Genomic DNA, 20,619 nt, shown 5'->3' on the forward strand with positions numbered 1-20,619 from the left:
TTTAATGCTTGGTTTAAAATGCTGTTTTCATAACACTAATGAATACCATAAATGCTAGAGAAAGAAAATAACATGCTTCAGATAATTTTGATCTAAAACTCTTTTAAGCTTTTAGAAAAACATACTTTGGTGGGAAAATTATTTATTGATTGTTTTTGATAAACTGTGTCTCTTAAATGGTTACCATATAGACCATATACAATTATTTGAAAAAAAGTACAAAAAATGGTATGTTTTTAACATACACACACACACACGTACGTTTATACAGTCAGGTCCATATTGTCACGTTAACAATCAGTTTGGGTGTTGTTGTTTTCAGTTTGCACCATCCTTCTTAGTTTGTTGTCATGGTTGTTAATCTGATTTGTCATTTGGCTCAGGTGTGTACTACTGTTTCTTTATCATCATTGTGTTTGTTTTTGAGTTTACTACAAACCATGACACATATATGCTTGGACACTAACACAATTTTTATTTTTTTTTTTAACTGTTGATCGAAACATATTCAAGTTACAGTTATATAATGACTATGGACCTAAAGGAGAAATCCACTTCCAAAACAAAGATTGACATATAATGTACTCACCCCCTTGTTATCCAAGATGCTCATGTCTTTCTTCAGCCGTAAAGAAATTATGTTTTTTGAGGAAAACATTTCAGCATTTTTCTCCATATAATGGACTGATATGGTGCCCCGATTTTGAACTTGCAAAATGCAGTTTAAATGTGGCTTCAAACGATCCCAAATGTGGTTGTAAACGATTCCAGCCAAGAAAGAAGGGTCTTATCTAGTGAAACGATCAGTTATTTTCATAAAAATAATACAATTTATATACTTTTTAATGTCAAACGCTCATCTTGTCTTACTCTGCCTGGACTGTTTTTTTCCCAGTTCGTGACAGTTAGGGTATGTCGAACAACTCCCATCTCATGTCCTCCCTCAACTTTAAAATTGTCTTATCACTGTTTTACCTTTTTTTGTTAAAGGTCTGTGATCTTCTTTGCATGTTCACTTTGCAAAGACTGTGTCGGTACTTCTGCAGTGATGTAGGATGATTTTGAAATGATTTTTGAAGTTGAGGGAGAAAATACAAGATTAAAAAGTTTGAGATTTAAAAAGTATTTAAATTGTACTTTTTTTTATGAAAACGATCGTTTCGCTAGATAAGACCCTTCTTCCTTGGCTGGACTTGTTTAAAACTGCATTTGGGGTCATTTTTAAACTGCTGCGGCTGCGTGAAGCAGGCAGCGTCTGGGTGGCCAACCAATATACATGGCCGGGAAAGGAATTTTTGGAGCTTCGGTGGCTTTTTACAAAGGAAAAGAAACTGAGGTACCTGCGGTAGGCGAACTAGTCTGGAATTTACGTTGCAACCAACGCACAACCAATCTCTGAGTTTTTTGGTGTACACACCCAGTCTGCGCAAACAGATAATATGACACGCTTGGCCACACTTGCTTTCAGCTATCATTCTCCCAGACGTATCTATATTGCTACATGTATTTGGAAGCTGTTGCTCTGAACACACATCATGCAGTCAAAAAAGCTCTGCATGTAAGTAAAACAGACAATTGTTATGGTTCAAAAACAAAATAAATCCATCAGAGAGATAACATGAACATTAGGAGTGGCTGAATTAACAGTTTGGTACACTCTGAGAAAGAAAGCTCTGCAACATAAAGAGGCCTGGACGTTCACAGAGGACAACAGTAGTGGATGATTGGATGATCCTCTTCATGGTAAAGAAAAAACATTTCACAACATCCAGCCAAGTGAAGAACACTCTCCAGGAGGTAGGCGTGTCACTGTCAAAGTCTTCAATCAAGAGAAGACTTCACGAGACCAAATACAGAGGGAATAGAATAGAATAGACTTTGCCAAAAGACAACTAAAAAAAGCCAGACCACATCTGGAAAAGCATTCTTTGGATGGCTGAAATTAAGATCAACCTGTACCAGAATGACTGGTATGGAGTATGGAGAAGGTTTTGAACAGTTCATGATCCAAAGCATACAACATCATCTGTGAAACGTGGTGGAGCAGTGTGATGGCATGAGCATGCATGGCTTTCAGTGGCACTGGGTTACTGGTGCTTATTATTGACGTGACAAGACAGAAGCAGCCGGAAGAATTCTGAAGTCTATAGGGATATACTGTCTGGACAGATTCCGCTAAAAGGAGCAAAGCTGATTGGGTGGAGCTTCATAGTACAAATGGACGATGACCCAAAACATACAGCAAAGGCAACCCAAGAGTTTTTGAAGGTAAAACGTTAAATATTCTGAAATGGCCAAGTCAATCTTTTGATTGATTAAGCATGCATTCCACTTTCTCATGACAAAACTAAAGGCAGAAAGATCAACAAATAAATAAAAACTGAAGTCAGCTGCAGCAAAGGCCTGGCAAAGCATCACAAAAGAGGAAACCCAGTCTCTGGTGATGTCCATGAGTTCCAGACTTAAGGCAATCATTGCCTGCAAAGGATTCTCAACAAAATATTACAAATCCAGAAAAGTTGGGATGTTTCATGAAATGCCATAAAATCAAGAATATGTTATCTGTTTATTGTCTTTAACCTTATTTAATTGACTGAAGTACAAAGAAAAAAGATTCCAGTGTTTCAGTCAACTTTTATTTTTTTGTAAATATAACCAATTTTTGATTGATATGGCTACAACACACTCTGAAAAAGTTGGGACAAAGGCAAAATAAAAGTGAAAAGGTTATAGAATATCCAAATTAAACTCTTTTGAAACGGAAATAGGTGAGGATATAATGTTTGGGTATAAAAGGAGCATTTCAGTTTTTGCAAGCAAAGTTGGATTGTGTCTCATCACTTTGTGCCAAATTTCATGGCAAAAGTATCAAACAAATTAAAAAAAAAAAAATCACATCTTAATAGAAAAAAATTACAAAGAATTTAGGTCTTTCACCAACTACCACACATAATATTGTGAAAAGATTCAGGGAATTCAGAGAAATGGCATGACCTTTTAGCCCTCAGATTGCATTGCATAAGAAACCATCATGCTGCGGTGTTAAATATAGCCACATGGGCTCAGAAGTACTTTGGAAAACTGCTGTTACTTAACACATTCTGCAGCTGCATCAATAAATGCAACTTCACTTTCTGTTACTCTAGCAGAAAGCTGTACATCAGTTCTATGCAGTGATGCCATGGGGCTCTCGGGGCCACAGCTCATCTCAGAGAGTCAAAAAGACGATAAAATGCGTGCTGTAGTCAGACGAGTCCATGTTTCAGCTTGTTTCTGGGAAAAATGGACGTCGAGTTCTCAGAACGAAAGTTCACATGGCACAGTGTTAACAGATGCAAATGCAAACGACTGTCATGGTATGGGGGTCTCACGGCATTGGTGACTGGAATACGTGCAAAGGTACCATTGAAATGGCATGTATTGTGTTGACACATACAGCCATCAAGATGAAAATGGGAAGTCCAAAATCAAGACAAAGCCATGTCTCATATACAACAGCAAAATAAAATTAAAAGTTGCAGTCCAGCTACTGAAAAACACTGAGCATCTGTTTTTTATTATTTTGCTTGTTGAAGCATTGTATCCTCAACTCCCAAACAATTAAATATTGTAATTAAAAGGAAAGTTCACATGGCACAGTGTTAAATGTGCGTCTGTCTCAACTTTTATGTAGTGTGTTGCAGCCATGAAAATTAAAATTTGGTTATATATACAAAATAAAATTAAAAGTTGGCTATTACTGGATTATTATTGTTGTTGTTGTTGTTGTTGTTGTTGTTGTTTGTTTTTTTTTACTTGATTCAGTTAAATAAATGGTAAAGAGAATGAACAGATAACACATTCTTGATTTTATGGCATTTCACACAACGTCCCAACTTTTCTGGAATTGGGGTTGTACAAAAAACAACTAAAGGCTGTTATCAAGCAAAAGGGATCCAACATTAACTAACATCAGAGGGCTAATAATTTTGACCTGTAGACTTTTTTTTTTATTCTTAGTTAAAATTTTGTTTCTATTTGTATTACAATCACTCCAAGCTTCATAAATAAATTATGTTTAGAAATGCAGTGTTGAAAAAATTATCTCTGTTAAACAGCACTTATTTGAATTACTTGAAAAATAATTAAATATTTCATAGGGGGCTGTAGATAGATAGATAGATAGATAGATAGATAGATAGATAGATAGATAGATAGATTTTTTTTTCTTCACTCAGGTGATGCACAGTTTGTCACTTCACTCTGTGGAAACACTTTGCAGAAGCTAACGTTGATTTACCAATTCTATTGTTGATTTTTCAAATGGTGGAGAACTCTTGCATTCAAACTTTACATTTTCGGCTAAGAAAGGCTGTCAGCGTTTTGAAAATAAAATGAAGTCTTTTGTTGAGTTATTTTGTTCTCGTTTTACGATGTTTCTGCTCAGCAGTGTTTCCAGCGGTGGCCCTCTGAGAACTCCACGCTGTGATATTAATTGCTTGTTTTAACAGTGAGGCTGACTCATTCAGACTTTACCCCTGAGAACTGCAATTTTTTTTTCATTCTTTCTTTCTTCTTCCTCTAGGCTGCTATTATCTAAAAGAAGAAGAGATGCTTTTCTGAACCGATGGGAAATCTCATGCACGCTGGGATGGTAACAGGCACAAGTCGGACCCTCTTGTGTGTTTATCTTATACAGTGGAGATAACACTAAAACAACTTTCTGAAACCTCCTGAGCGAGCAAAATGGCAAAATGTTAAAGATGAAAAATACATAGACCACCGTTCAAAAGTATGAGGTCAGTACGATTTTTGATGTATTTGAAAGAAGTCTCTTATGCTCACAAAGGCTCCATTTATCTGATCAAAAATACAGTAAAAAATTGTAATATTGTGAAACAGTATTACAGTTTAAAGTGACTATTTTCTATTTACTATATTTTAAATATAATGATTTCCTGTGGAGCTGAATTTTCAGCATCATTACTTCAGTGTTGTATGATCCTTCAGAAATCATTCTAATATACTGACTAGCTGCTCAGGTTATATATTACTGCCATTTTTGATCATTTTAATGCATCCTTTGTTGAAAAATGACTGTTTTCACAGAGGTTTCCAGAGCACTCTCTTCATTTTCCATTGGTTGACCAATCATACATTTCCATCCCACACTGTTTGAAAATACCATTGCCAGTGTTGCTGTGTTGGAATGCTCAAACAAACAAAGTAATGTTTTAAAGTGTCCCTTATAGCTGTCCCTATTGTCAAACAATGATAGACTTATTTTTGACACAGAGAAGATTACTCACATTACCTTTAGGTAGACTAGCCCATCAAACTGACATTGGTGACATGTTATCATGTCACAATCACAGTAGCTCATTTATTCTAATTAGAAGCTTTGGTATTTACTCACATCTAACATATGGCCATCACAATTCCAATTAACCAAATGTCCACTCATATATCTCTTCCTAATTCTCATTAAACAGTTTTCCTCACTTAATCAAGTTCTTGAATAATATATAAACCATTTGCTGCAATGTAATCAATCTCAGTTGTAAAATCACACTCTTCAGACCACACATGCCTGACTGGAGTCCTGATGCCTGACAACGCAGACTATACCAGACTTCTTGTTGTGGACACTGAAATTCATATATACTACACTATTCTTCTAATAATAATAATAATTCTAATAATAATAATAATAATAATAATAATAATAAAACATTAATGTTGATTTATTTTAAATTGATCAGAACACACCAGTAATGGATATTATAAATTTATTTACTACTGGTTTATTTTGGCTGATGATTGATTGATCTGATAGACAGTCATAGCCAAAAATATCGGCACCTTTGCAATTCTGTCAGAAAATGCATCCCTTCTCTCAGAAAATTGTTGCAGTTGCAAATGTTTTGGTACTCACATGTTTATTTTTTTGTTTGCATTGGAACAACACTGGACAAAATTATTGGCACCCTTAACCTTTAAAATCACCCCCTTTGGAAAAAATAACTGAAATCAATAGTTACAATCCTGTAACCATGAATGAGTTTCTTACACCCCTCTATTGAAATTTTGGACCACTCTTCTTTTGCAAACTACTCCAGGGCATTCAGATTTGAAGGATGCCTTCTCTCAATTGGTGTTTTGAGATCTCTCCACAGGTGTTTATGGGATACACATCTGGACTCATTGCTGGCCATTTCAGGACTCTCCAGCGCTTTGTTTGTAACCATTTCTGAGTGCTTTTTGAAGTGTGTTTCGGGTCATTGTCCTGCTGAAAGACCCATGACCTCTGGTGGAGACGCAGCTTTCTGATACTGGCCACTACGTTGCGCCCCAAAATTCTTTGATAATCATCAGATTTCATGATACTGTTCAGACAGTCAAGGCATCCAGTGCCAGAAGCAGCAAAGCAACCCCAAAACATCTTTGAACCTCCACCATGTTTGACTGTAGGGACTGTGTTCTTTTCTTTGAAGGCCTCATTTCTTTTTCTGTAAACAGTGCTATGATTCCCTTTACCAAAAAGCTCTACTTTTTTCTCATTTGTCCACAGTACGTTCTCCCAGAAAGATTGTGGTTTTGTCACATAAGTTTTGGCAAACTCCTGTCTTGCTTTTTAATGCCTTTGTGTCAGCAGTGGTCTCCTACCATAGCGTCCCTTTTCATTCAGATGGTGACGGATAGTGCGAGCTGACACTGTTGTACCCTGTGTCTGTAGATCAGCTTGAATTTGTTTGGAAGTTAATTGGGGCTCTTTAATCACCATTAGAACAATGCTTTGTTGTAATTTTTCATTAATTTTGCTGTTCCGTCCACGTCCAGGGAGGTTAGCGACAGTGTCATGGGCAGTAAACCTCTCGATGATATTGCGCACAGTGGACACAGGAACATTAAAATCTCTGGAGATGGACTTGTAGCCTTGAGATTGTCTATGTTTTTCTACAATTTTTTTTCTCTCAAATCCACAGACAACTTTACACTTTTTCTTTTCTCCATGCTCAGTGTGACACACAACACAAAGGTTGAGTCTGCTTTTCTCCATTTTACTGGTTGCTAGTGTGATTACTATATTGCCCACACCTGTACTTTCCACAGGTGTGTCTAAATACAAATTACGGGAGCATCACATGCTTGAAAAGCAATTATTTCTTACAATTTTGACAAGGTGCCAATAATTTTGTCCAGTCCATTTTTGATCTGTTAGGGACAGAATTGCAAGGGTGCCGACATTTTTGGCCATGACTGTATAGATAGATAGATAGATAGATAGATAGACAGATCATTATCTAATGCAAATATTCTATAAATATATAGTTTTTTATGTTCAGTATTTTGTCATTGCATTAGATAACAGAACAAAACTGATATTCATTAATTCATTCATTTGTCCTTTTTACAGTTTAAGTTTTTGAATACTGTACTTTTTTTTTTTGTTGTTGCTTGTATTGTTTATCTGATGCAAAACCCTATGTTTGTTAATGTTAGTGTTTTTTTTTTTTTTTTTTTTTTTTTTTGGTTTTGTAGCTTATTTTTGTGTAACTTATTATTTACCTTAATTTTTATTAAATGATAACAAAATGTCTATCTAATTTAGAGGGCAGCTTTGGACAGCATAAGAGCAGATAAACAGATAAATAAAGGCAAACCCCAACAACAGACGAAAGACGACACAAACAGGAAACACAGAGGGAATTCAGTGCTTAGTGAGAGAGAGTGAGGGACGAACAGAGGAAAAGAAACACAGGAGTGCATCAGTCTGTGTACCTTGAGGCCAGAGTCATAGGGGGAAAGGCCTATAATGGCATGCGTTAGTGTGAGCTAGGCTGGATGGTTGCGTACTCGACAAGGTCCTCGCCAGTGTGCACAGAGCTTCGTGGGCTGGGAGAGGAAGCCAAAGCTGCAGTATCCAGTTCCGCATACTGGACATCACAGTCCTTGTGACCAGAGTTCTGGAGATAAGAGAGGTGGAGAGGATGTATGAGGAGTGGAGCTCAAACAGAAAGAGTTAGAGAGAGAGAGACAGAGAGACAGAGAGAGCGTAGAGGAGAACAGAAAGAGAGAGAACAGAGCTGTCACTCCAATCAGTGAACACAGACCACAGACTCCAGGTTAGTGAAATGACCAAAAGGAAAAAAATAAATAAATAAATAAATAAATAAATAAATCACTGAGGAGTCTTACAATTTTGCCTTTTTATTAAAAAAAAAATAATAATAAAAAAATAAGGGTGAATCTCACTAACTTTTTCAATCACACGATTTGTTTGGCATTATGAAACACATTTTTCTCCACAATTTTTTATTTTATTTTATTTTATTTTAGTGTAATTTCTACTATTCTTAAAGGTGACTCCCATTATATACACTGCAATTTACTGCAATTTGACACATTTTAACAAATTGTGTGATGTTGTGTAAATAGTAACAAATACTTAAATACATTTTTTTTTTCACATTATATTATTGATTGATTGATTGATTGCAAATAATATATATTATAAAATGTATATCTATTTAATATATTAGCAAAACATATTAAACATACTGTAATAATGTGACTTTTTACAATAATGAGAATTAGAGCACAGTTTTAGTACTGAGAATCTACTATTTTAAAGTCATGGCAATGAGAATTTTGGGAGTGAAAAATATGAAATGAAATAATGAAAGAAAATGTGTACATGAAAATAAAAATAAAAATCTAAATGTTTACCTTTACAATTTATTTTAAGTTAAATAGGGCATGAATGGTCTTGCCAGGTTTTGTGAGATTCACCCTTACATATTTGGTTAGCGAGCTGATAGTGAAACCAACATAAAATTATTGTCATGCACTTAATTGTGTGATTCATATCAAAGCTTTAATAATGTATTTATATTTACTCTGTAAGTGACAGACACTTTTATTGTTTGTGTGTTGGTATCACCATCTTGACTCTGTGACTACCTTCTGCCTCTGCAGCTGTTAAATCATGTAGCTCAGGCAATATGACGAGACTCCTCCAGTGAAGTGACATGGAAGAGCAGAGATGAGATGAATGGACAGACATTATGAAGCATGATAATGATAACACAGAAAACAGACGTGGTGATGTTTTCATATAAAGACAGATGGCCCGGCGTGTAACCGATAAATCAATCAAGCTAGAACAAACAAACATGAGCCTGTGCTCAAAAGGGCCAAGGACTCAAATACAGCTCCTCAAGGTTGAACAAATGACAATCAACGATGTGAATCTGTGAACTGACACACAGCGGCCCCATATGCAACATGAATTACACTTGTTTTGATATTTACTTTGTTTAGTAAAAGTTAAATTTTAAAGGAATAGCACCCAAAAATGAAATTAAAAATTTGCTGAAAATTTACTCATTCTTAGGCCATCAAAAATGTTGTTGAGTTTGTTTCGTTATTGGAACCAATGTGGAGAAATGAAGCATGCATTCTATCACTTGCTCACCAATGGATCGTCTGCAGTGAATGGGTGTCGTCAGAACGAGAGTCCAAACAGCTGATAAAAAACATCACAATAATCCACATCACTCCAGTCCATCAGTTAACATATTGCGAAGCAAAAGGCTGCATGTTTGTAAAAACAAGTTTTCTTTTGGCCAAAATACGAATCCAGTCTATAGTAAAAAAAAAAGATTCTTGTCTGAATCAGAAGAGAGATATGCACCAAGCAAGCACTGTTTATTAAGCAAAAATAAATAAAAAATGAAAATCCAAAGCAGTTCTGAACAAATATGTGGGTGGATTTTGATGTGAGAGATCAACAGCAGATGGAAGCATTATTATGGATGTTACCCAGGAATAACAGTTCAAATTTAAAACACCTTAAAAGAGTAGTTCACTTCCGGAATAAAAATTTACAGATAATGTACTCACCCCATTGTCATCCAAGATGTTCATGTCTTTCTTCAGTCGTAAAGAAATTGTTTTTTAAGGAAAACATTTCATTAATTATCTCCATATAGTGGACTTCTATAGTGTCCATGAGTTTGCCAAAATGCAGCTTTAAATGTCTCTAAACGATCCCAGCTGAGCAAGAAGGGTCTTATCTAGTGAAACGATTGGTCATTTTCTAAAAAAAATAATTTAAATACTTTTTAACCTCAAATTCTTGTCTTGTCTAGCTTTGCCATGTGCATGCGTACTCTGTGCAGTCCCGCTCAAGACAGTTAGGGTAGGTCAAAAAACTTTTTTTTTATTTTATTTTTTTTATTTTTTATTTTTTTGTAAAGGGCGTCTGACCTTCTTTGCACGTTTCCCTAACTGTACTGAACTAGAACACACAGAGTACACGCATAGCTAGACAAGACAAGCACTTGAGGTTAAAAAGTATATACATATATTTATATATATATATATATATATATATATATATATATATATATATTGTTTCACTACATAAGACCCCTTTTCCTCAGCTAGGATTGTTTAGAGCCCTTTGAAGCTGCATTTAAACTGCATTTTAGAAGTTCAAACTTGGGGGCACCATAGAAGTCCCCTATATGGAGATAATTCCTGAAATGTTTTCCTCATAAAACATAATTTCTTTACGGCTGGAGAAAGAAAGACAGAAACATCTTGGATGACAAGTGAGTACATTATCTGTACATTTTTTGTTCTGTAAGTGAACTACTCCTTTAATGGCAATTTTGTTTCTTACACTCAGCTTTTCACAGTTTAATATAACTAATGGACTAAAGTGGTTTGGATCACTCGTGGATAATTGTGATTGTTTTTATCAGCTGTTTGGACTCTCATTCTGATGTCACCCATTCATTGCAGAGGATGCATTGGAAAGAAGAAATTAATACAGTTCTTATTGGATGGCCACATACATAACAAATACAGGAGACAGAAAGTTTTAGACATGAGCAGGAGAAGACAGAATGGTAGAAGATGTATTTCATACATCAAGAACACACTGAAAAACAATAATAAAAAAGCACCACAATCAAAAACAATCAGCCATTTAAACAGCATAAAATCTGATATAAAAGAAGACAAGCATAATGTGAAAACAAAATAAACGGACACACTAAATGACAAACTTCAAAGCAATTGCGGAAACTAAAAACATTAGGATAAGATGAGGTGGCAATGTTTTGAAATGATTTAGCCTATGAAATGTTTTTATGAGACAACTTGAATCTCATAAAAAGGTCATTATCTGCTTTGTTCTGGCCACAAATCGTTGAATTGTAATAAAAGAATTCACAATTTTCGAGTAATGCGGCGGATTTCACCCGCAGGCCGCATTAATGTGGCGGCTGTACAGCCATTATCCAATCACTGCCGAGGAGCTAATGAACACTCTGGTGGAATTCTATAATCTCTCAGTGGTGGCACTTTATATTCAAACTAGGAGCATAAACTGTCATCTTCTTTTATCATTACTTTCCCTTCGTTTTCTGGCGCAGCAGGATTTTCGCTTTTGCTTTGACAGTTCCTATCCTCTTTATATCCCATAGTTCATGATAACATCTAGCAGATAATTGTTTTATTCAGATTCAAATGACAAACTCCCCATCTGAGCGATGCTGCGGTGGAAGAAGGGGCTTGTAATCTTCGGTAATTCACTAGGTTTGTAAGCCGGTGTCATTGTACGTGAACAGATGCTGTAGATATTGGTTTTGATGTCTCGGTGATAGTAATGCAAAGGGACGTTGTGTGTGAGGTATCTCCTGCGGGCGGTGCTCTTTGTGAATGGGAGATGAGATGAGCTCTGCGGTATTTGTGTGCTGTGCTTTTGGTGCAGTGTCAAGAGCTGGTGAGTTTGACTCTCTGGCCCTTTCTGCTTAAGATGACAAAGTGAACAGAGAGCCGGGTTGCCTCTACACCTACCCCTGATTTTCCGTCCCTGGGGTTCGAGAGGCTTTAGGAAGACATGGGCTGCATCCCAATTCACCTAGCCGCTATCCGTACTGTAGAGTTTGCTAGATGAGGATTAGGGAGTCCCGAAAAATCGGAGGGAATTGTGAATGCCATTTTTGCTTCCGTAAAGGGCACTGCCACTCGAAAGGTCATCCCAAACAATCCTGAGCAACTGAATCCCTCCACGATTGTCCCTACCACGAGGCTGTTAGTGTAGAGGACGTGCAGTTGTCGACTGGACGATGTCATTTTGCCATTTATGAACACATAGCCCTGGTTTACATGTTCATTTTGACAAGGAATGTCATGTTTGAGATGTTACCGGGGAATAAGCCCATTAACCTGTTGGTACAACAATCTTAAAGGGATAGTTCGCCCAAAAATGAAAATTCTGTCATTAATTACTCACATGTCGTTCCAAACCCATAAGACCTTTGTTTATCTTTGGAATACAAATGAAGATATTTTTTGATGAAATCCGAGAGCTTTCTGACTCTGCATAGACAGCAACACAATTGACACGTTCAAGGCCCAGAAAGGTAGTAAGGACATTGTTAAAATAGTCCATTTGACATCAGTGGTTCAACCTTAATTTTATGTAGCTATGAGAATACTTTTTTTGCACAAAGAAAACAAAAATAACAACTTTATTAATCAATTTTTTTGCATGCGTGTGGTGCTGCTGACACAGGAGCCAGTGTTGTTTTACAAGCAGAGAAATGCACATGCAGTGAAAGCGCATCAAAGACTCACACGGAAGAGAAGAAATTGTTTAATAAAGTCATTATTTTTGTTTTCTATGCGACATTTCTGGGCCTTGAACGTGTCATTTGTGTTACTGTCTATGCAGGGTCAGAAAGCTTTTACATATTGGTTCTATAAAGTGGCAGGGATGTCTTTGTGTGTTGAGTTTCTAACAGCCTTCAGAGTAAGGTAATGTTGCTCACGTTTGAATGGAATTCATAGTATGTTAAAACTTGTTTTAAAGTGTGCACCTGTGCATGTTCTTTGGGCTAATGTTACCCATAACTAACAGGGCACAACGGTGCTAAAGGCACACCCTAATAAAAAAAAAAAAGTGCTTTTCACTGCGCACAAAGTGTATGATTGCAGAAAAATATATACACTATATATACACTTGTATTGAACATTTATGGAGCAACAGATTTTGTATGAAAATAAATCATACAAGTCTTTAATTTTGTTTAAAAATCATATAAATGTATGAGTTCACACATGGGATAAAAGGCTCACCAGCGTGGAGTAAAAGGCACACCGTATTGAGACAAATACTTTAGCTGAAATAATGTTGTTTTTTTTAAAAAAAATAAAGTTAATACTTGTTCAAAACAATCACTTTAGGAAAGTTTGTACTATTTTCTGCTTATTTTGATAAATAAAATAATTATTTTTGTTCAATAAATGTACTGTCATTAAAATATGTTAATATAAAACATTTTAAAATAAAGAAACAAAATCATTTTAAAATGTAAAGATTTTGAAAGCACTGAAGGAGATCTTATAGTAATTTAATATAGATTTACAGTAGTAACAACAAATTATATTTTATTATATGATATGATTATTATCATGTTTTTAAATATGATGATTTCATTCCAAATATGGTGAGTATCTCTAAGATGGACACCCAACATAATATATGATATTTACCATCTGAATCTAACAATGTCATGTCAACAAATGGAAAAGTCAGCCTTCTATTAATTATCATGTTAATTATTGTGCCTTTCAGCCCCAAAAGCAGGGGTGCCAAAAACCATACTTTTACATATTCTTTTGTCATTTAAAAACTGCTGTTTTAATTATCTTAAACAAAACTGAAAATCATTAAGAAGACCTTTGTCTTAAGATATATTCAAAAATTTTAGCGATTCTCATTTGCTACTTAAATCTACACAGTTTTTAAAAACATGAAATATAAGATCAAGCAAGCACAGAATTAACTTTGCGCTGCTGCCCGTGATCACCTCAAAATCAGGCAAATTTGCTTGTGTATCTTGAAAAGCAGATGCTTTGGAAAGTGCTATGCCACATTTTCTGCCATCTAGTGGTTTAGAGGAATATAATATCAAAGGCACCTTTTACCCCAGGGTGCTTTAGCCCCATTGTACCCTACTAATGTTATGTATTTTAATTTATTAATTTAGTTAACTAATGAAGACAGAGAATGGGAGTATCCGTGCATCTGTGCTTAAAAAAAACAAACAAAAACAAACAAAAAAAAAGGCATTCCAAGAGCTGTCAAAATACAAGTCTTTTTTTTTCTAACACAAGTCGGCCTAACAGAAAAAAATAAAAATAAAATAAAATAAAAAATAAATCAGTTATGGGCTGATATAGATTATTAAAAAAAATGACAAACTGAATTAACTACAAGAATTAACTAATAGATCAATGATAAATTTTAAGATCACTGAAGCTGCCCATGTAGTAGATGACATTTACAAATAGTAGTTTTTGAATACTTTTTAAAGGATGAGGAAATAAATAAATAAATACATAAAAAATAAATTTTTATTTATTTATGAGGTAGTTAATTTAACAGGATTCTGTCAAAGTATGTGATTTCCCCAAACCAGTCCATATTTTAATGCTTAAAAGTATGAAAATTGGAATGCAGCCACAGTCTGTGAAAAGCAAACAGGAAGTGTTACCTCAGCCTGACTGTAGGGCCACTGTTGAGGCGTGAGGTGTATGAAAGTAAGGAATTTGACATTGATTACTTGAGACCCCATCTGAAATGGCTTTTCAGCCACACACCAATCACTTCTGCAATGTTTCTGCCCTTTTCAACGATTAAAGCACGTTCCAGCGAACACAATGGACATGCTAGTCAAGCTAATTACAGTCACGTCAGCTTTTGGGGGGGCGGTGTATCCCCTCTGGGAGCATGCGTTCTGGATCAGAAAAGCTCCTTCATTAGTCTCCAGCTCTTTTCATTAGCAAGAAAGCTAAGAACTTAAGCACCCGCACTGTCATTTTGACATCACAGACAATTTTATTAAATTGTGTGTCAGAATTTAACGTATTTTTATCATTCACTGCATGCTGATAATATATGTACCACTGCTGTATTACAAATAGTTGTCATTGAATTAGATTAAATCTTTAAAGATGAGTGCTTTGAATCCTATAATACAGTAAATACACCACTTTATGCTCTCATATGAATATGTGCTAATCCACTGTTGTGTAGTTAGCGTAATTAGAGTTTGACAGTTAAAGTTAAATACAGCACAACAAATCCAGCGGATCTTTTCTTAGACATGCATTGCTATAAGAACAGTGTCTCTACAGTCACATAGCAGTTTATTCACAGTACCACAAGCAATAGTTTCCTGCTGTTTCATAGTATAATCATCTCCACAGTCCCTCTAGTATACAGTCACCATCATAAAGGCGCACTGCAGTTGGAGGTATAGGGCACTGCATTCCCACAGTATGCTTTAAACAAGCAACTCACAACACCTCAATACTCTTGCTAAAATGCGACAATATTTTACTACAAGGGTTTCCCTTGGCTTTTGTGTAGCACATCAATGTATCGATTTGTAGTTGGTGTAGAAAAATGTGTATTTTTAATTAAATGTTGATTGAGTTATTTTGTGCTGAGTCTTGAACATGTATGTGAATAGCACTTAAAGGTGAAGTACTGCATCAGACACCAAACAGAACTGAGAAAATGACACGTTGCCGCAATGCTACATCACTTTTGCACGGTTGTTGGGGAATTGCTAGCTGGTTGCTTATTGGCTGAAGTCTAAAAATCCCACTCTCAAGTCTCTATGTTATTCAGCTATTCTTCACTTCTTATCTACCTAACTTCCTACCTACCAGTGTCTGTTACCTCTGAGGAGGCAAGGAAGGCGGTGTCTCCTCAAAAAAATTGGATACGAAAAAATTCATAATAAAAAAATTAAACAATGCCTCCATCGTTATGTGATTGAAAATGATGTGCTATGAAATCAGTCTGAATGAACAATATAATGTCGTTAATGGGAAGACTAATTTAAAAAAAAAAAAAAAAAGTAAACAACTCGCACACTTAGATACACCAAAATAAGCCACAGTATGGCATGAAAACATGATCTGTGGGAGTTTTTGTGAGTAATCAGCTTGGAGAAATTTAAAGTAAATATGCATGTCTGTGACCAATATTTACCGAGCTTTGATGACTGATGATCCAAAAATAACTAAAAGGTAACTATTAAAAACAATAGCTGAACATAAATTCACAAGTACAATATATTGTTTAAACTGAGATTCATATTTGGCTTTAATAAACAGAACAGAACAAAATAAAATAATAAATAAATAAATATGGGCTGATGTAGATTATTTAAAAAAAAATGACTACTGAATTAACTACAAGAATTAACTAATAAACCAACAGTACATTTTCAGCTCACTGAAGCTGCTCATGCCAAGATGAAATTTAGTAATAGTAGTTTTTGAATAGTTTTTAAAGGATGAGGAAAAAAAAAAAAAAAAAAAAAAAAATAAAAAAAAAAATATATATATATATATATAAGAAAATCATATACATGTATATTAGGTTGTGTTTTCCCTAGTTGCTTATAAGAGCATTTTCAGACACACTTTTAATGGGTTTAGAATTTAGATATATGTTGTCCCCATGAGGAAACAAGCTTATAAATTATACAGAATTACGTTTTTTGAATGTCAAAAAAATGCCTGTTTTTTTGTTTGAGGGGTACGTTTAGGGTTAGAGTTAGGGTTAGGGTAAGGGGATAGAAAATTCAGTTTATACAGTAGAAACACCATTACATCTATGGAATGAACCCATAAAACATGGAAACCAGTGTGTGTGTGTGAGAGAGAGAAAGAGAGAGAGGGAGAGTTTTATATTCAAATGAATTGAAAAAATGCAAAAATTCTAAATATTGTAATATATTTTACTTTACATTTGGAGTTAGGGGTTTCTACAAATGAAAACCCACAGAGGTCATGTATTATCATTGTCTTGTTTTCTTGTAATCATTAAATATTTTTAGAGTTATCCAGAGAAAGTTCTATCAACTTTTTCATAAGTTATATCAAGAATAAAGCAAAACTAATAATACCAGACGGCCTCTGTGGGCTTCCGTATGTTTGTATTAATATTACTGCAGTTCTGTTTGGTGTTGCACACTTCACACTTACACAAAAAAGTCAGCAGTACATTGCCCATTTTATTAAAGTGTCCAAGGTTTAAAAGAAAAAAAGAGAGAGATAGAGACCGGAAATCATGTTTGTTTGTTGTTTGCAGCAGATGCATCACACTGTATTCTTTCTCTTGGGTAGCAACACATTTACAGCATGCTTTATATTTCTACCAATAAAGAAATCCCAGACAACAAAAGACTGTCTAAACAAAAGCCACATCCTTCAAGCACAGTGCTAGTGCATTTGTGTTTAATGACAATGAGACTCCGATCATTCCACAGCCATGTCATGCCATCAATGCAAACCTGACAAATGTGACTTTCACACACAATAAACCTAACAAAACTACAAAAGGCGACAAACAATGAGCCTATAGCAGGCAAGAGATTGTGGCTCTTGAAGCCACAAACTTATAAAGAAGCAAATGCATCAAATAACATGGCCTGCAAGTGAGGGTAGGGGGCAGAAAGACAATGCAATACGATGTAGAGCCATACAATCTATCCACACAGGGTTGCTGGGTAACTAGTGCCTTAATTGCCCTGAATGGTGTAGACCACCATTATATAAGAAAAAATTAGGTGTGGAGTGACCAGAGGAAATAAAACCTCACAGCAAGAACGGCCAAGTCTCAGTGCAAAGAGCAGCGAGATTATATTTCACCCAGTGTGTGTTTGGTTTGCTTAGGAGATGTGACACTACTGCAATTCAAGTGACATGAAGCAAGTGTGTGGATTCAAGGTGTAAATGCATTTCCAGACTGCTTTGCTTCATTCATCTATGGTGAAATGACTGAAACAAAAGCTTTGTTGCTTTTTTGTTGCTTTTAGTATTAAATATACACTGATTTTTATTCCAGCTACAAATGTTATGTTTCTCAGATTGCACTCGCCAAACTAAACTCTTTTTCAGGTTATTAAGCTTGAACAATGTAATTCACTTGAACGTTTAAACCTTCATGACAGAGCAACAATATAATGTGAGTTTAACCACACATTTTAATTTTAATCCAAAATCTCCACCGAAACGTCTAGCAGTCTTCCATGTCAGCTGGCATCTTATCCACTTTCAGACAAATGACAATCCCATAATGCATTGATTTAAAATACAATTTAGTCAATACTGAAAAATAGTTTAAAAATGCACAAATTTAAATAATATGTGTTCGCTATTGTTACACTTTGAGTATTGTACTGTTACCTTAGCAACATGCGAATACAAAATTCTATTAAAATAAATCGTCTTTACTAAAAAAGACAAACATCTTAAACCAACCTAGGCCTGTTTGCACTTCTGGGATATTATTTGAGACCAGCAAACTGACTTACAGGCTTTTTCTTCCGTGGACTTCATGTGAGGTGAGATGTACCGAGTTGCTATCTATGCAGATTGTTCCCATTCTGTCACTGTGAGGTTTCATTTCAGCTAGGATGGTACCTTTGAAGGCAACTTCCTATGGAGGCAGTACCTAAGAAAGCAGCTCGCTAGGTTTTGGAACAGTGCCAGGATGTTAATGCTATATGCCTGCAATGGATTCCCTCAAACATATGGAAACCTCAAACCTTCTGCAGAGCCAGCTGAATTACAGACCCCTGTCATCTGTTCCCAGCTGACACAGTACAAGCCAGAAAATAAGTCCCCTTGGATTTCTCTTTTAATCTAAACATCTTTCTGAAGGCAAATCATCTTGTACAACATGCATAAGAAGATGTGCTCTCTAACAGACCGATCCCAGACGCCTGTTTTCAATGATACTACCAAAGCAAGAGAATGGACAAACAGCAATGAGTTTAGCAGCGCTACTCACCGGCTTATCGGTGAACGCGGTGGACTCAGACTGTGCCATGTCATAGTATGGAGGCTGGAGAGGAATCTTCTGTATCTCATCCTCCTTGTCCAGATGAACAACCTTCAAAGGCAACAGAACCTGAGATGAAGACGCCGTTCAGACTAGTGACAGCCGCCTGGGAATTGTTTTAACCTGTCTGTCTACATGCATGCTTACTCTGTATAAAGAACCCAATGAAACACTTGAATAGTACACTTTCAGAAAAAAAGGGCAACAATTGTACCTGTAAGGATTTGACACTGGGGCAGGACCCTCAAACAGATATTTGTACCTACTGTATGCCTAAAGGGTTTATAATAGTGCCACAAGAATACATATTACTACCTTAAAGGTACATATCTGAGGTACTAACAATGCTGGGTAGATTACTTACGAATTGTAGTTTGTTACTGATTCCAAATTACACAACAAAAATTAGTAACGTAATCCATTATCTGCATGTCATGTGACCATTAACCAACATCAGAGAACCATGAATATGCAAATATGTTACTTAATTATTAAGTTTTTTTTTTTTTTTGCATCAAGTAAATATATTAGGTGAAAGACTTTGGCTGACAAGATCACAATTTTTTAAAATAGGAAATAATATGAATTTGTGCATTTTAATATGTTTAAAAGACAAAGCTTTCCAAATATACAGTAATACATGATTAACCCTTAAATGCATACCTCAGGTCTTTAGCGACCCAGGACTTCATTTACTACCCTCTCCCTCTTTCATTTTTTAAAGTCTGACATCAGCTTTCTTAGTATTCCTCAATCTATTCATTATAAGAATTAAAACAATAAAAAAAAATATATATATATATATATATATATAAAATATAAAAGAATGTCTGTTTTCTGATTTTTTTTTTTTTTTTTTTTTTTTTGCACAAAAAAAATGTAAACATCTGAAGGCTAAATACATGCAATTCACCTTTATTCCTCGGATTGGCACTTTTTGACAGACAATAATGACGTGATATTTCACTTGTAATTATCACAGGCATAAAACAAAAGAATATCATCAGCAAAAATTGGATTTGTTTGAATGGCTTTACTGCAGAGCAATTACTGTATGCAATAAAATATAAATGTCACTGTTGATGGTGGATGTGGTGAGTAAGTTGCCAGTGATCAAACTATGGATTTTGAAGTCAGTGAAAACGACAGTTTTGCGAATATGGTTGAGATCGCGAATATGAGCCAGATGTTGAATGTACCGTGGAAGTGCGCTCTGACGATGACGGCGATGGTACAATCATCTGCTCAAACTGAACCCTTCTAAGTTTCAAAAGGTAATGAAATAGGCTTTATTTTATTCTTCTGTAATTGTTCTAAAAATATAAACAGACATTTTTACTATTGCAGAAGATCCATCCGTGCTGGATATATATGTCCGGGTCATTAAAGACCTGAATATGTTGGTGAAACAGTCATGCATTTAGGGTTAAATAACACAGAGAGATAAATAAAATAAAAATGAATTAGTAGTTGATGAAATGTTGAAACGTTGAGAAAATGTTGTGTGGCCTCTCCATTTTCTTCTGTACAATTATACACTAGTGACCTGTCTTTGTGTGATCTGCAAAATCTGCAAAACTGGAAAAAGAAAAATTTAAAGGAAATCAATAAATTATGAATAGCCCAGTGACAAGCTGTTGTACCCCTAAAGGTACAATCTTTGCACATTTTTCTGGCAGTGTATAATTTCTTAA

The 20,619-nt window shown here is 35.3% G+C and overlaps 1 protein-coding gene across 3 annotated transcripts in view; it reads right to left on the reverse strand.

Annotated features, from left to right (window-relative positions):
- The window catches only part of nectin1b (nectin cell adhesion molecule 1b), a 242,958-nt gene that overhangs the window by 14,217 nt on the left and 208,122 nt on the right, over positions 1-20,619 (reverse strand). Inside the window, exons 8-9 of one of the 3 annotated variants that reach the window (XM_051135295.1) lie at positions 18,875-18,976; positions 7,762-7,946 (exon numbers count right to left, since the gene is read on the reverse strand). The exons of 1 other annotated variant lie outside the window; for it this stretch is intronic. In XM_051135295.1, the coding sequence (XP_050991252.1) occupies positions 7,806-7,946; positions 18,875-18,976 (243 nt within the window). In that variant the 3' untranslated portion in view covers positions 7,762-7,805. The remainder of the gene's footprint in view (positions 1-7,761; positions 7,947-18,874; positions 18,977-20,619) is intronic. One more of the 3 variants, XM_051135293.1, reaches the window with a different exon arrangement.

The sequence above is a fragment of the Labeo rohita genome, chromosome 18, assembly GCF_022985175.1.
Source record: "Labeo rohita strain BAU-BD-2019 chromosome 18, IGBB_LRoh.1.0, whole genome shotgun sequence".
Taxonomy (NCBI): domain Eukaryota; kingdom Metazoa; phylum Chordata; class Actinopteri; order Cypriniformes; family Cyprinidae; genus Labeo; species Labeo rohita.